The 15,963-nt window shown below is 47.7% G+C and overlaps 1 protein-coding gene across 1 annotated transcript in view; it reads left to right on the plus strand.

Annotated features, from left to right (window-relative positions):
- The window catches only part of LOC134958851 (uncharacterized), a 109,275-nt gene that overhangs the window by 53,546 nt on the left and 39,766 nt on the right, over positions 1–15,963 (plus strand). Inside the window, exons 13-14 of the mRNA XM_063941558.1 lie at positions 5,612–5,719; positions 6,268–6,405. Of these exons, the coding sequence (XP_063797628.1) occupies positions 5,612–5,719; positions 6,268–6,405 (246 nt within the window). The remainder of the gene's footprint in view (positions 1–5,611; positions 5,720–6,267; positions 6,406–15,963) is intronic.

Below are 15,963 nucleotides of genomic sequence, written 5' to 3' on the forward strand. Positions count from 1 at the left end.
TACTGAGGCTTAGTGCTGAATGTACAGATCACTACTGAGGCTTAGGGGCTGAATGTACAGATCACTACTGAGGCTTAGGGGCTGAATGTATAGATCACTACTGAGGCTTAGGGGCTGAATGTACAGATCACTACTGAGGCTTAGGGGCTGAATGTACAGATCACTACTGAGGCTTAGGGGCTGAATGTACAGATCACTGCTGAGGCTTAGGAGCTGAATGTATAGATCACTACTGAGGCTTAGGAGCTGAATGTACAGATCACTACTGAGGCTTAGGGGATGAATGTATAGATCACTGCTGAGGCTTAGGAGCTGTATGTATAGATCACTACTGAGGCTTAGGGGCTGAATGTATAGATCACTACTAAGGCTTAGGGGCTGAATGTACAAATCACTACTGAGGCTTAGGGGCTGAATGTACAAATCACTACTGAGGCTTAGGGGCTGAATGTATAGATCACTGCTGAGGCTTAGGGGCTGAATGTATAGATCACTACTAAGGCTTAGGGGCTGAATGTATAGATCACTGCTGAGGCTTAGGGGCTGAATGTACAAACCACTACTGAGGCTTAGGGGCTGAATTTGCAGATCACTACTGAGGCTTAGGGGCTGAATGTACAGATCACTACTGAGGCTTAGGGGCTGAATGTGCAGATCACTACTGAGACTTAGGGGCTGAATGTACAGATCACTACTGAGGCTTAGGGGCTGAATGTATAGATCACTACTGAGGCTTAGGGGCTGAATGTATAGATCACTACTGAGGCTTAGGGGCTGAATGTACAGATCACTACTGAGGATTAGGAGCTGAATGTACAGATCACTACTGAGGCTTAGAGGCTGAGTGTACAGATCACTACTGAAGCTTAGAGGCTGAATGTACAGATCACTACTGAGGCTTAGGGGCTGAATGTACAGATCACTACTGAGGCTTAGGGGCTGAATGTACAGATCACTACTGAGGCTTAGGGGCTGAATGTGCAGATCACTACTGAGGCTTAGGGGCTGAATGTACAGATCACTACTGAGGCTTAGGGGCTGAATGTATAGATCACTACTGAGGCTTAGGGGCTGAATGTATAGATCACTACTGAGGCTTAGAGGCTGAATGTACAGATCACTACTGAGGCTTAGGGGCTGAATGTATAGATCACTACTGAGGCTTAGGAACTGAATGTATAGATCACTACTGAGGCTTAGGGGCTGAATGTATAGATCACTACTGAGGCTTAGGAACTGAATGTATAGATCACTACTGAGGCTTAGGGGCTGAATGTACAGATCACTACTCAGGCTTAGGGGCTGAATGTACAGATCACTTACTGAGGCTTAGAGGCTGAATGTACAGATCACTGCTGAGGCTTAGAGGCTGAATGTACAGATCACTTACTGAGGCTTAGAGGCTGAATGTACAGATCACTTACTGAGGCTTAGAGGCTGAATGTACAGATCACTACTGAGGCTTAGGGGCTGAATGTACAGATCACTACTGAGGCTTAGAGGCTGAATGTACAGATCACTACTGAGGCTTAGGGGCTGAATGTACAGATCACTACTAAGGCTTAGGGGCTAAAGGAGGCTTCGGGGCTGAATGTACAGATCACTACTGAGGCTTAGGAGCTGAATATAAAGATCATTACTGAGGCTTAGAGGCTGAATGTACAGATCATTACTGAGGCTTAGGGGCTGAATGTACAGATCACTGCTGAGGCTTAGGGGCTGAATGTACAGATCACTGCTGAGGCTTAGGGGCTGAATGTACAGATCACTGCTGAGGCTTAGGGGCTGAATGTATAGATCACTGCTGAGGCTTAGGGGCTGAATGTATAGATCACTGCTGAGGCTTAGGAGCTGAATGTATAGATCACTACTGAGGCTTAGGGGCTGAATGTACAGATCACTACTGAGGCTTAGGGGATGAATGTACAGATCACTACTGAGGCTTAGGGGCTGAATGTACAGATCACTGCTGAGGCTTAGGGGCTGAATGTATAGATCACTGCTGAGGCTTAGGGGCTGAATGTACAGATCACTACTGAGGCTTAGGGGATGAATGTACAGATCACTACTGAGGCTTAGGGGCTGAATGTACAGATCACTGCTGAGGCTTAGGGGCTGAATGTGTAGATCACTGCTGAGGCTTAGGGGCTGAATGTATAGATCACTGCTGAGGCTTTGGGGCTGAATGTACAGATCACTACTGAGGCTTATAGGCTTAGTGTACAGATCACTACAGAGGCTTATAGGCTTAGTGTACAGATCACTACAGAGGCTTAGGGGATGAATGTACAGATCACTACTGAGGCTTAGGGGCTGAATGTACAGATCCCTACTGAGGCATAGGGGATGAATGTACAGATCACTACTGAGGCTTAGAGACTGAATGTACAGATCACTACTGATGCTTAGAGACTGAATGTACAGATCACTACTTAGGCATAGGGGCTTAATGTATAGATCTCTACTACGGATTTATGCAAGTGGCACTACAAAGTCTTCCTTGGTGTCCATCCGTGCATCCGAAATGTGTAAGGACTCGGAGTGATGCGCCCATAGATGTAGAAATTCCGCGTCTTTAAGCACCACCATCGTCCGCAGTGATACTTGGCAGCTGCAGTGTCTTTGTCAGACTATGGCCTCCTAAGTGAGCGGTTCAGTGTTTGCTATTACCACTCCCGCGACTTGCCCCCAACACTCTTAACATCCCAGTGCATCTATTTAGTCACTCCCAGTTACTGTCCAGGAACACCCCTCACATTTCTACTACCGTGCATCCAGATCTGAGACTCTGAGTGTACAAAATCGGGACTCAAGCACAGCCAAAATATATTGCTCCATTGTGTCCGATATCACTGCTGCATCCGACTCGCAATCAGCCATCAGCCCCTTAAGCTCTCGCACTGCCATATACCTTACTCCCTGTGCCACAGTGACCAGCTACCTTAGCAGTTTGTAACTGGTGTCTGCTCTCTATAAAGAGATGGATGCTGGTCATATCTTTAATTGTAGAAGTAAAAAATGTGACAATAAATGAAAATTCCAGGTACATATAGTTCAGATTTCTACACAGTCTCTCCAGACACCACTTTCTCCTTGCCTCTCCTCCTGTCCCTTACCCACCTCCCTCTCTTCTCCAGCCCTCTCTCTCTCCTCCAGCTCTCCCTCCTCCTCTTCAGCCCTCCCTCTCCCTCTCACTCTTCCAGCTCTCCCTGCCCCTCTCTTCTCCAGCTCTCCCTACCCCATCTCTCTTTTCTAGCTCTCTCTGCCCCTCTCTTCTCCAGCTCTCCCTGCCCCTCTCTTCTCCAGCTCTCCCTCCCCCTCTTCTTCAGCTCTCCTTCCCTCTCTCTTCTCTAGCTCTCCCTTCCCATCTCCTCCAGCTCTCCCTGTCCCTCTCTCTTCTCCAGCTCTTCCTCACCCTCCTCTCTCCATCTCTCTCTCTCTCTCTTCTCCAGCTCTCTCTCCCTCTCCCTCCCTCTTTCTCTTCTCCAGCTCTCTCTCCCTCCCTCTTTCTCTTCTCCAGCTCTCTCTCTTCTCCAGCTCTCCCTCCCTCTTTCTCTTCTCCAGCTCTCCCTCCCTCTTTCTCTACTCCAGCTCTCTCTCTCTTCTCCAGCTCTCCCTCCCTCTCCCTCCCTCTTTCTCTTCTTGTTAGGGTCTCCTGCCCTGTGCTGCCATGTTGTCATGGCAACTGGGAGACAAGTGCTAGCGGAGTAACCTGAGCGCAGCGGATACTCCGGTTCGGGTCTTTTGCTGTGCAGTGGTTACAGGCTCTGTGCACGGCAGGGGATCCGGTGCTGGTTTTTGTGCTCACAGTCTGTGAGGTCTGAGTGGGGCGTGGACAGCACCTGCTATATAAGGCCTCTTCTCAGGTTAAGCAGATGCTGCTGAATCTTTGTTGGTTAGTCAGTTCCTGAAAGTTAGCCAGTACTGTGTAGCTTTGTATTTGTTGTTGCTTACTGCAAATAGGCCTGGGGATTTGGTACTACACTCTGCCAATCCAGACCTAGCAGTAAGACTGGAGTCAGTCGTTTAACTTGCTGGGGTTCTTTTGCTACTCTGTGAACTTAGCAAGTTTGCGGCTGTATTCTCAGACTTGCCTGCCTAAATCCTGTCTCACTGTGCAAGGTGTTCAGGTGTCAGTTTAGTGGCAGTAAGCTGAACCTGTGCACTGCAAGTGAGGATTAGGATTGTGGAGACTCTCCTTGTGTTTATCATTCCATCTCTGACCAAGGAGTTTACTGCCACACCCGTTGGTAACCCTTTAGGGTTTTGCTGTTGCCCTTAGCAACAGCATTTCGGGTTCTCTACGTATTAAAACACAACATCTTGCTTTTTCCATCTGAGCATTACTATACTAGGGAGACACCCAGTTTCTTAGCCTCTGGGCTTCTCTGTTCACTTTGTGTTTATTTTGTTACCCTATCACCTTCTGTGTACGTAATGTCATATTCCCCAGTCTGTCTGTGAGTTCATTTGTTTTGCATCCCTCACCGTTCAGACACCAGTACATTCCTGCAGGCACTGGTGTGCATAACAGTTCAAACACCAGTACATTCCTGTAGGCACTGGTGTGCCTAACAGTTCAGATACCAGTACATTCCTGCAGGCACTGGTGTGCATAACACTTCTCCAGCTCTCTCTCTCTTCTCCATCTCTCTCTCCCTTTCCCTCCCTTTTTCTCTTCTCCATCTCTCTCTCTTATAGAAAAAAAAAACACACAATTGGGCGCCAATGATTGTATTGGATGGTAGCCGCACGTTCCTAGGGCCTGGTTTCTCTGACCCCAATTAAGTAAATAAAAAAAGGGAATGGAACTGCGCATATCATCCAAAATGAGAAATTTATTCAATATCACAATATAAAAAAGAAAATTCCCCCAATTACCGGACGGTTTTAATAGATAAAACAATTAGAATACTGGTTAGTGTATTCAATAACTCCTAGCATAAAATTAACACATATATCAAAATATTATGCTTTTAAACACATAGAGATATTAATCTAATTCTTGCATCCATTCACAGGTGACTCATATAACATAACAGGCGTCCCTGCAATGTTACGCAGGTATTTAAAAGTCCACAGGACTAATTAGAAATGCAGCAAAGTGTAGATGTAATTCAATTGCTATACCCCTGCACAAATGAGGTTTTGTAGAATAGCAGAAATGTCCCAAGAATTGGTTAATGCATAGACAGAGCAGCAATTGTAAGCTTGTGATTGGTAATCCCTTTAAAGCAGGAGTGTTTGTTAGAAGGCAGTCTCTGATAGCAGGCAATTATTAAAGCATACAGCTCTGGGAGCACATTCCCTAATCCCCTTAGCACTGGGGTCCGGGTGCCGAGATGTTAGTATAGCATCATGCAGTTATGCATACAACAAGCAGTTATGCCCACAGAGTTTTCCTATTCAACAATTGAGCCGGCTGGCTATGAACTCACGGTCATCCACATACGCGTTTCTCCGCTTTGATCTGACATCAGCGGCTTCCTCAGTGTGTATCTCTCTCTCTCTCTCTCTCTCTCTCTCTGTGTCTCTCTCTCTCTTATGAAGGGATACCTGAGTGTGGTACTGGAGTGTGACCTTCTTACCTTTGGGCTATTTTCCATTATAGTTGGCGCCGCTGAACAACTTCCCATCTCCGGCAATTAATCAGGCTTCCCTGAACGGTTTGCAGCAGCATCAAGCACAGTGTGCTCCTTCATCCCGGATACTGAGACAGGTACGTACATTGCTGACATTGGTGATCCTACACTGCAGTACACTGAGGGGAACCTTCACATAAAAGTGACACATTATAAGGGGTGAACATCCGCGTGTTTACTCGCACCTCCAGAGAAGGTGAAAAGTTGGGAAATTATTTTAAGGCAAAAATGTCAGGACTCGGAGATGGCCACAATCCCGATGGCGGCATACACCTCTCTTGTTTTTATATCTGCGCGTGTGCAGGAGCTATCCAGGGTGTCTGCAGATCTCTGCGAGATCGCTCTGTGCCCTCTAATCCACAGCACCATTGACAGGCTGCAGCCATGTGGTGGTGGAGAGAGATAAAGTGGAGAGAGGTAAAGCACCAGCCAATCAGTTCCTAACAGTCATTTTTCAAACACAGCCTGTAACATGGAGGTTAGGAGCTGATTGGCTGGTACTTCATCTCTCTCCACTTTGTCACTCTCCAAGTCCTAGTAAATCTCTCCCACTTATCACATTAGGATAGTACGAGGCATACTGTAGTACCCCATATATAATAATACATTTACTCTATATCCTCAGAGACACGGCACTGAGTGGCTGCCGCTCACCAAGGTGGTATACATTTGGAAAGACAATCGATACGACTACTTTGTCTATGGGAAGGAGAACAAGGTTCAAACTGACAATTACCCTCAGAAGTGCTGCTGTGCCGTCATATGACCTGGAATTACTCCATGCAACTTTAACAATCCAGCATCAGTCACCTCACTATGCAGAAGGAGTCACCAGCCTGCAAGCTGTTTCACCCCAGTATGAGGCATCTTGTAACATTATGTGCAGTTGTGTATATAATATGGCCCTAGGGCCAGCGCTGTTACAGTAACATGTTATCAGGCTGCTCTCCCCATACGGGCTCAGAGCGGCGCCTGCACTACACCCTCAGATATGTACACTGTTTAAAAAAATAAAGGGAACACTAAAATAACACATCCTAGATCTGAATGAATGAAATATTCTTATTAAATACTTTGTTCTTTACATAGTTGAATGTGCTGACAACAAAATCACACAAAAATGATCAATGGATATCAAATTTATTAACCCATGGAGGTCTGGATTTGGAGTCACACTCAAAACTAAAGTGGAAAAACACACTACAGGCTGATCCAACTTTGATGTAATTTCCTTAAAACAAGTCAAAATGAGGCTCAGTAGTGTGTGTGGCCTCCACGTGCCTGTATGACCTCCCTACAATGCCTGGGCATGCTCCTGATGAGGTGGCGGATGGTCTCCTGAGGGATCTCCTCCCAGACCTGGACTAAAGCATCCGCCAACTCCTGGACAGTCTGTGGTGCAACGTGGCGTTGGTGGATGGAGCGAGACATGATGTCCCAGATGTGTTCAATTGGATTCAGGTATGGGGAACGGGCGGGCCAGTCCATAGCATCAGTGCCTTCGTCTTGCAGGAACTGCTGACACACTCCAGCCACATGAGGTCTAGCATTGTCTTGCATTAGGAGGAACCCAGGGCCAACAGCACCAGCATATGGTCTCACAAGGGGTCTGAGGATCTCATCTCGGTACCTAATGGCAGTCAGGCTACCTCTGGCGAGCACATGGAGGGCTGTGCGGCCCCCCAAAGAAATGCCACCCCACACAATTACTGACCCACTGCCAAGCCGGTCATACTGGAGGATGTTGCAGGCAGCAGAACGTTCTCCTTGGCGTCACCAGAGTCTGTCACGTCTGTCACATGTGCTCAGTGAGAACCTGCTTTCATCTGTGAAGAGCACAGGGCGCCAGTGGCGAATTTGCCAATCTTGGTGTTCTCTGGCAAATGCCAAACGTCCTGCACGGTGTTGGGCTGTAAGCACAACCCCCACCTGTGGACGTCGGGCCCTCATACCACCCTCATGGAGTCTGTTTCTGATCGTTTGAGTAGACACATGCACATTTGTGGCTTTCTGGAGGTCATTTTGCAGGGCTCTGGCAGTGCTCCTCCTGTTCCTCCTTGCACAAAGGCGGCAGTAGCGGTCCTGCTGCTGGGTTGTTGCCCTCCTACAGCCTCCTCCACGTCTCCTGATGTACTGGCCTGTCTCCTGGTAGCGTCTCCATGCTTTGGACACTACGCTGACAGACACAGCAAACCTTCTTGCCACAGCTCGCATTGATGTGCCATCCTGGATGAGCTGCACTACCTGAGCCACTTGTGTGGGCTGTAGACTCCGTCTCATGCTACCACTAGAGTGAAAGTACTGCCAGCTTTCAAAAGTGACCAAAACATCAGCCAGAAAGTATAGGAGCTGAGAAGTGGTCTGTGGTCACCACCTGCAGAACAACTCCTTTATTGGGGGTGTCTTGCTAATTGCCTATAATTTCCACCTGTTGTCTATTCCATTTGGACAACAGCATGTGAAATTGATTGTCAGTCAGTGTTGCTTCCTAAGTGGACAGTTTGATTTCACAGAAGTGTGATTGACTTGGAGTTACATTGTGTTAAGTTTAAGTGTTCCCTTTATTGTTTTGAGCAGTGTGTAAACGCATTTTCTAAAAAGTGGAATTAATATATAAAATATATATCCCCCAATTTCTGCCTTTTTTGTTACCTATTTAAATGTACGAGCTCCATCATTTTTGATCAACCAAATAAAACTCTGTGTTAGGAATCTGCATTTTGCATCACGTCACTTACCAGTGCTCTGGTGTACTGGCCTCCAGAGGTCACATCCTCAGCCTGGCAGCGTATTCTATGATTTCCTGCAATGCGCAGAGACTTTCTCCAGTGTGTACCCCGCTTGCCATACAGCATGTACCCCGATGTACTCCCACCATCTCCAGAGTATGGGTGCCATGACACCTGCAGTCAGCTGACTTAGTGCTATCCACTCCTGAGCATTGGGCGCTCACATGACTTGATTCTCCAATCCCTGCTGACCAGGGGGTATATACTCAGAGTTCCTGCTCAGTATCATTGCCTTGAACAACGCGTCACATCCTGTGAACAAGCGTCTCCTGGCTTCAATCTGCTGTCTTCAGAGATTCCCGTGTATTAGTCCTGTGGAACTACAGGTCCCAGCCGTTTCCAGTCTCCAGTTTTCAATCTCCTGTTTCCAGCGATCTTCTACTTCTGGCATCTCCAAGTAATCTCCCTGTTCCAGTATTCCTGTGGAACTACAGGTCCCAGCATTTACTACAGCTTTCCTACGAACTCCTGCCACAGTCAGCCTCCACACTACTTGCAGTAATGGGCCCTACACACTGGCCGATCCGCCGCCGAGCTGCCCGACGGCGGATACGGCCGACGATCGACCTGGCGGCGGGGGGGGAGTGAAGTTTCTTCACTCCCCCCGTCACGCGGCTTCATTGAAGTGCAGGCAAATATGGACGATATCGTCCATATTGGCCTGCATGTACAGCCGACGGAGGACCAGCGATGAACGAGCGCGGGGCCGCGCATCGTTCATCGCTGGAGCCTCCACACTCAAAGATATGAACGAGTTCTCGTTCATATCTTTCAAACAAATCGGCCAGTGTGTAGGGCCTATAAGAGACTTTCTCCAAGTGTTGCTCATCATTCTCACCTGTGTAGTAATTACCAGCAACTCTGCACTGCAATTGCATTCAGCACTTCTACCAATTTGCTGCGTTATAGACTGTCTCCTGATTGGGCCTTGCTTGGCTTAGTGGATGTGTGCCTTATACAGACTGTGTGTATCCTCATTGTTGGTTTCCAAACTATCCAGCGGAGTTATGTATTGCCTATAATCTTGTCTTCAGTTGCATCTGCTTAATCTGCATATTGTTTCCGTTTTACCTACTACAAAACCAATCATCATTGCTATTTAATATCATTGACTTTTTAAAACCATTTACTGGAGTTATTTACTGCCTGATATTCCTGTCATCAATTGTATCTGTTTCCACCTGCATATTAATTTCTGTTACTGCCGACTGTCAAGTTAATTATCGTTTAGTCACTCTCATTGACTTTTAATCATCAGCATTACCTTTGTGTTCCAGTCACTGTTTATACTCCTGTGTGTTAATAAACATCAATGCGCACATGCGCAGGAACTTTCTACAGCCTCCTCATTTTTTACACCGCACCACGACTGACCCACTAGTGCCCCCTTTGGGAACAGACAGAGTTACAGACCTGACACTCTGTTTACCTACAATCATGTAAAAATAATTTTATTAATCCACTTTTTAAATAACTTACCTAAATATGACTTTCTACACTATATAGACAAAAGTGATTGGACGCTGACAGCAAACAGATCAGCAAGATGTTACTGACGTCAGTACTATGTAGGGCCACCACGTGCTGTGATGACTGTAGACGCCCTTCTTGGCAAACTGTCCACAAGTTCCTGGACAACATCAAGCGGTATGTTCTACCATTTCACCTTAAGTACAGACACCAACTGCGACACTGAAAAAGGTTGAGCCGGTCTAGAACGCACCCGTCGCTCCCATTCATCCCAGAGGTTCTCAGTGGGGTTAAGATCTGGACTATGAGCTGGCCGGTCCAGGTATATAAGTCCGGCATCGCCATGGAAACATGACATCGCGCAGTCTACGATGATCCCCTTTTCAGTCTCGGTTAGCTCCTTCCGGCAAGCCATTTCATTAGAAAAGGATGTAATCAGTGCCCCTCTACCTGTGTTATACCTTCAGTAACACGTGTGTGCTGCAGGAGCGTACCATTTCACATGCACGCGGAGGTGTCCAATCACTTTTCTCTACATAGTATATTAGTGCGCATATAAAGCACTATCCATGGTAATCTGGGGCCTTTTCATATGGACTAGCAATGTTTAAATATATATCACAAAATGTTCATTATTGTAATTGTTTAGCACTAAATGTAATAAGCCACTAGTAGTCGGTGGGAAGGTTGTATCTGTTTCCCGGATGCTGTTGTCTTTACCGTCCGTGCCTTTGGTCACCACTCCAAGGCTGCTTCTAGGCTCCAATGGTGCTAGGCAGAGAGATGAGGACCCCTGAAAGATCCCTTACAAAAGTCACCACTCCTTAGGACAGTGACCATTAACTGGAACAAGGGGGGTTTATTGTTATGCACACCAGTGCCTGCAGGAATGTACTGGTGTCTGAACAGAGAGGGATGCAAAACAAATGAACTCACAGACAGACTGGGAAATATGACATTACGTACACAGAAGGTGATAGGGTAACAAAACCAACACAAAGTGAACAGAGAAGCCCAGAGGCTAAGAAACTGGGTGTCTCCCTAGTATTAGAAATGCTCAGATGGAAAAAGCAAGATGTTGTGTTTTAATATGTAGAGAACCCGAAATGCTGTTGCTAAGGGCAACAGCAAAACCCTAAAGGGTTACCAACGGGTGTGGCAGTAAACTCCTTGGTCAGAGATGGAATAATAGACACAAGGAGAGTCTCCACAATCCTAATTCTCACTTGCAGGGCACAGGTTCAGCTTTCTGCCACTAAACTGACACATGGACGCCCTGCACAGTGAGAGAGGATTAAGCAGGCAGGTCTGAAAGTACAGCCGCAAACCTGCTGGGTTCACAGAATAGCAAAAGAACCTCAGCAGGCTTAACGACTGACTCCAGTCTTACTGCTAGGTCTGGATTGGCAGAGTGTAGTACCAAATCCCCAGGCCTGTTTGCAGTAAGCAACAACAAATACAAAGCTACACAGTACTGGCTAACTTTCAGGAACTGACTAACCAACAAAGATTCAGCAGCATCTGCTTAACCTGAGAAGCGGGTTTATAAAGCAGGTGCTGTCCACGCCCCACTCAGACCTCACAGACTGTGAGCACAAAAACCAGCACCGGATCCCCTGCCTGTAACCACTGCACAGCAAAAGACCCGAACCGGAGTATCAGCTGCGCTCAGGTTACTCCGCTAGCACTTGTCTCCCGGTTGCCATGACGACGTGGCAGCACAGGGCAGGAGACCCTAACAGTACCCCCCCTCTGACGAGGGGTCATAGAACCCCTACCACCGGGTTTATCAGGGAACTGCGAGAAGAAAGAGCGTATCAGTCTGGGGGCATGAAGATCACAGCTGCGCACCCACGACCGCTCCTCCGGGCCATACCCCTTCCAGTGCACCAAAAATGACAGCCGACCCCGAACCATCTTGGAGTCAAGAATCCTTTCAACAACAAACTCCCTCTGGCCACGTATCAGAAGAGGGGAAGGTCTTCCACTGGAAGAAGGATTACTAATCGCCCGTTTTAAAAGGGAACAATGAAATGTTTTATTGATACCCAAAGAACGGGGCAGATCTAACTGAAATACCACCGGATTGATAACCCTGGTGATCTTATATGGGCCGATGAACCGGGGGCCTAACTTATGAGATGGCTGTCTCAACTTCAAATTCTTGGTAGACAACCAGACGAAGTCTCCTAGTTTGAAGCTGCAGGGTCTTTTCCGCTTATCAAAAACCCTTTTGGTCACTAATGACACAGACACAAGGGCTTTCTTCACTTTCCTCCAAATACCTCTAAGGACCGAAACCACAGAGGAACCACCAGGCGTGGAGTCCAGGGGGTCAAAAGAATTGGCCTTAGGATGATGCCCATACACACAAAGGAAGGGAGAGATCCCTGTAGCAGAGTGAGCCGCGTTGTTATAGGCAAACTCCGCCATGGACAGATGAGCAACCCAGTCAGTCTGACACTTGGAGACATAACACCTGAGGAACTGCTCCAAAGACTGGTTCACCCTTTCAGTCTGCCCATTAGACTGCGGATGGTAGCCTGACGACAAGCTGACAGAAATCTGGAGATCGGAACAAAATGCCCTCCAGAATTTGGCCACAAACTGAGATCCGCGATCAGAGACCACATCAAGTGGCAACCCGTGGAGACGCACAACATGCAGCATAAATAATTCAGACAGGCGTCTGGCCGATGGCAGCCCAACCAGTGGAACGAAGTGCGCCATCTTCGAAAACCTGTCAACGACAACCCAGATGGCTGTCATCCCCGAGGATTTGGGCAAGTCCACCACAAAATCCATTGAAATGTGGGTCCATGGCTTAGATGGAATAGAGAGTGGATGTAATGGGCCAACAGGAACTCCTCTAGGAGTCTTATTTCGGGCACAGATGTCACATGCCCGAACCCACTGATCCACATCCTTAGCCACCGAGGGCCACCACACCGCCCTAGATAGCAACTCCCGAGTTCTGGCAATACCCGGGTGACCTGCCGACTTCTTGGCATGGAATTCCAGGAACACTCGCTGTCTTAACCTAGGAGGCACAAACAAAAGACCTACCGGAAGGTCTGGAGGAGCCTGCTCCTGTGCTCTAAGGACTAATGACAAGAGGTCCTGGGTAATGCCCACTTTAATACATGATGGGGACACAATGGGCAACGGCTCCTCGGTGGTCTCCTGGATTGGAGCAAAACTCTGCGAGAGCGCATCAGCCTTGATGATTTTTGACCCAGGGCGATATGTTATCAAAAAATTAAAGCGAGCAAAAAACAAAGCCCATCGTGCCTGCCTGGCATTGAGACGCTTCGCTGACTCTAAATATGCCAAATTCTTATGGTCGGTGAGAATTGAGACCACAAACTTAGCCCCCTCAAGCCAGTGTCTCCACTCCTCGAGTGCATCCTTAATAGCCAACAATTCCCGGTTACCCACGTCATAATTCATCTCGGCAGGCGAAAATTTACGGGAAAAGTAAGCACAGGGATGAAGGCGATTATCAGACACTCCCATCTGAGAGAGCACTGCCCCAATACCCATCTCAGAGGCATCCACCTCCACCACAAAAGGACGCTCTGGATCTGGGTGTCGCAGCACCTTGGCGGAGACAAATGCCCTTTTGAGATGGGCAAAAGCCGCTTTGGCCTCACGTGACCAGTGAGCAACATCCGCCCCTTTCTTAGTGAGTGCCACCAAGGGTGCCACTATAGACGAAAATCCAGCGATAAATCGTCTATAAAAATTTGCAAAGCCCAGGAAACGCTGAAGCGCCTTCAAACTAGTGGGCTGCACCCAATCCAGGACTGCCTGTACCTTGGAACCCTCCATTTGGAAACCTTCTGGGGAGATAATATATCCTAGAAATGCGATTTGCTGAACTTCAAATTCGCACTTCTCCAGCTTCGCCCCAAGCCAGTGGTCTCTGAGTTTCTGGAGGACTAAGCGTACATGCTTCCGATGTTCCTCCAGGGAATGGGAGAAGATTAGGATGTCATCTAAGTATACAACTAAGAATCTATCCAAATATTCCCTGAGCACATCGTTCATGAAATCCTGGAAGACTGCCGGGGCATTACAGAGCCCAAAAGGCATCACCAAATATTCATAATGCCCTGAGTGGGTATTAAAGGCAGTCTTCCATTCATCCCCCTCTCTTATTCGGATTAGATTGTACGCACCGCGTAGGTCAATCTTAGAAAAAATGGTGGCAGTACGAAGCTGGTCAAACAAGACCGAAATGAGAGGCAGTGGGTATGAGTTTTTAATCGTGATACGGTTCAATTCCCTGAAGTCGATGCAGGGTCGCAATGAACCGTCCTTTTTACCCACGAAGAAGAACCCCGACCCAACTGGAGACTGTGAAGGTCTGATAAATCCCTTAGCCAAGTTCTCCTGAATGTACTCTGCCATAGCCTGAGTCTCAGGACGTGACAGGGAGTACAACCTGCTCTTGGGAAGCTTAGCATTCGGCAACAAATCAATGGCACAGTCATAGGGGCGATGGGGAGGTAGTACCTCTGCAACTTTTTTGGAGAACACGTCCGCAAAATCTGCATAACATCCTGGTAATCCTGGCAAACTTAGCTGCGAAAGCCTGACTGGAAGGCTCAAGCAACTCCTGAAACAATCAGTACCCCAACTAAGAATCTCCCCAGAGACCCAGTCAAATTGAGGATTGTGGGCCCTTAACCAGGGTAACCCCAACACCAATGGGGCAAAAGTACAGACAGTCACATAAAAGGACAATTTTTCAGAGTGTGTGCCTCCAATAAACAAAGAAATCTGGCTAGTGCAAGAGGTAATTTTACCCTGGGATAACGGTTCCCCGTTTAACCCACAAATCTCAATTTCCGATGCTAAGGGTACTAAGGGAACAGAGTGTTTCAGGGCGAATTGGCGGTCCATAAAAACCCCGTCGGCCCCACTGTCCACAAAGGCCTTAGTCTTGACAGTTTTACCGAGGATCTTCAAGGTCACCGAAATGATAAAAGTCTTCTTGGGAAATACTGACTTCTGGCCTGACAGGATATTTCCCATCACCCTCAGGCCCTGAAGTTTTACGGCTTTTCTGGGCATGATACTACCACATGACCCTTATTCCCACAGTACAAACACAACCCCTGCTGTCTCCTCCGCGTCTTCTCACGCGAGGAGAGGCGGGTAGCCCCAATCTGCATAGGCTCCTCGGAAAATTCCTCAGAGTCTGAGGTTCCCTTGGGAAAGAAGGAAACCTTGGTCTCCCTTTCAAGCCTACGCTCTCTCAGCCGTCTATCCACCCGGATGGATAACTGCATGAGCTGATCCAAGCTATCAGGCAAGGGATATTGTACCAGTTGGTCTTTTATCTGGTTAGAAAGACCTCTTCGGTACTGGTGTCTCATGGCTGGGTCATTCCACTGGGTATCATGGGCCAACCTCCGAAACTCCGTACAGTAAACCTCAACTGGCCTTCGCCTTTGCTTAAGGATCGAAATCTGAGCCTCGGCTGAGGCCGTCTTGTCAGGGTCATCATACAACATGCCCAGTGCCGTAAAAAAAGCATCAACACTTTTAAGCGACGGACAGTCAGGCTGCAACCCATATGCCCAGACCTGTGGGTCTCCTTGTAGCAAGGAAATCACTATGCCCACCCGCTGAATCTCCGACCCAGAAGACTGAGGCCTAAGCTGAAAATATAGCTTGCAGCTCTCCTTGAAACAAAAGAACTGCGAGCGATCTCCAGAAAAACGATCCGGAAGATTTACTTTCGGCTCCTTAACCCCTGAAGGTGCTGCTGCTGCGGGAGCTCCGCCAGCGGCCTGGGAGGTGTGCATTTTAATGGACAAATCATTAAATTGTCGAGTCAGGACCTGCACCTGATCGACCACCTGTTGCAACGTATTTTGAGGGGTATGCTCCATATTCCCACAAAATTTCAACAGGAGTATTGGGCTGCTGAATATGTTATGCACACCAGTGCCTGCAGGAATGTACTGGTGTCTGAACAGAGAGGGATGCAAAACAAATGAACTCACAGACAGACTGGGAAATATGACATTACGTACACAGAAGGTGATAGG

The sequence above is a fragment of the Pseudophryne corroboree genome, chromosome 9, assembly GCF_028390025.1.
Source record: "Pseudophryne corroboree isolate aPseCor3 chromosome 9, aPseCor3.hap2, whole genome shotgun sequence".
In the NCBI taxonomy this organism is placed as follows: Eukaryota; Metazoa; Chordata; class Amphibia; order Anura; family Myobatrachidae; genus Pseudophryne; species Pseudophryne corroboree.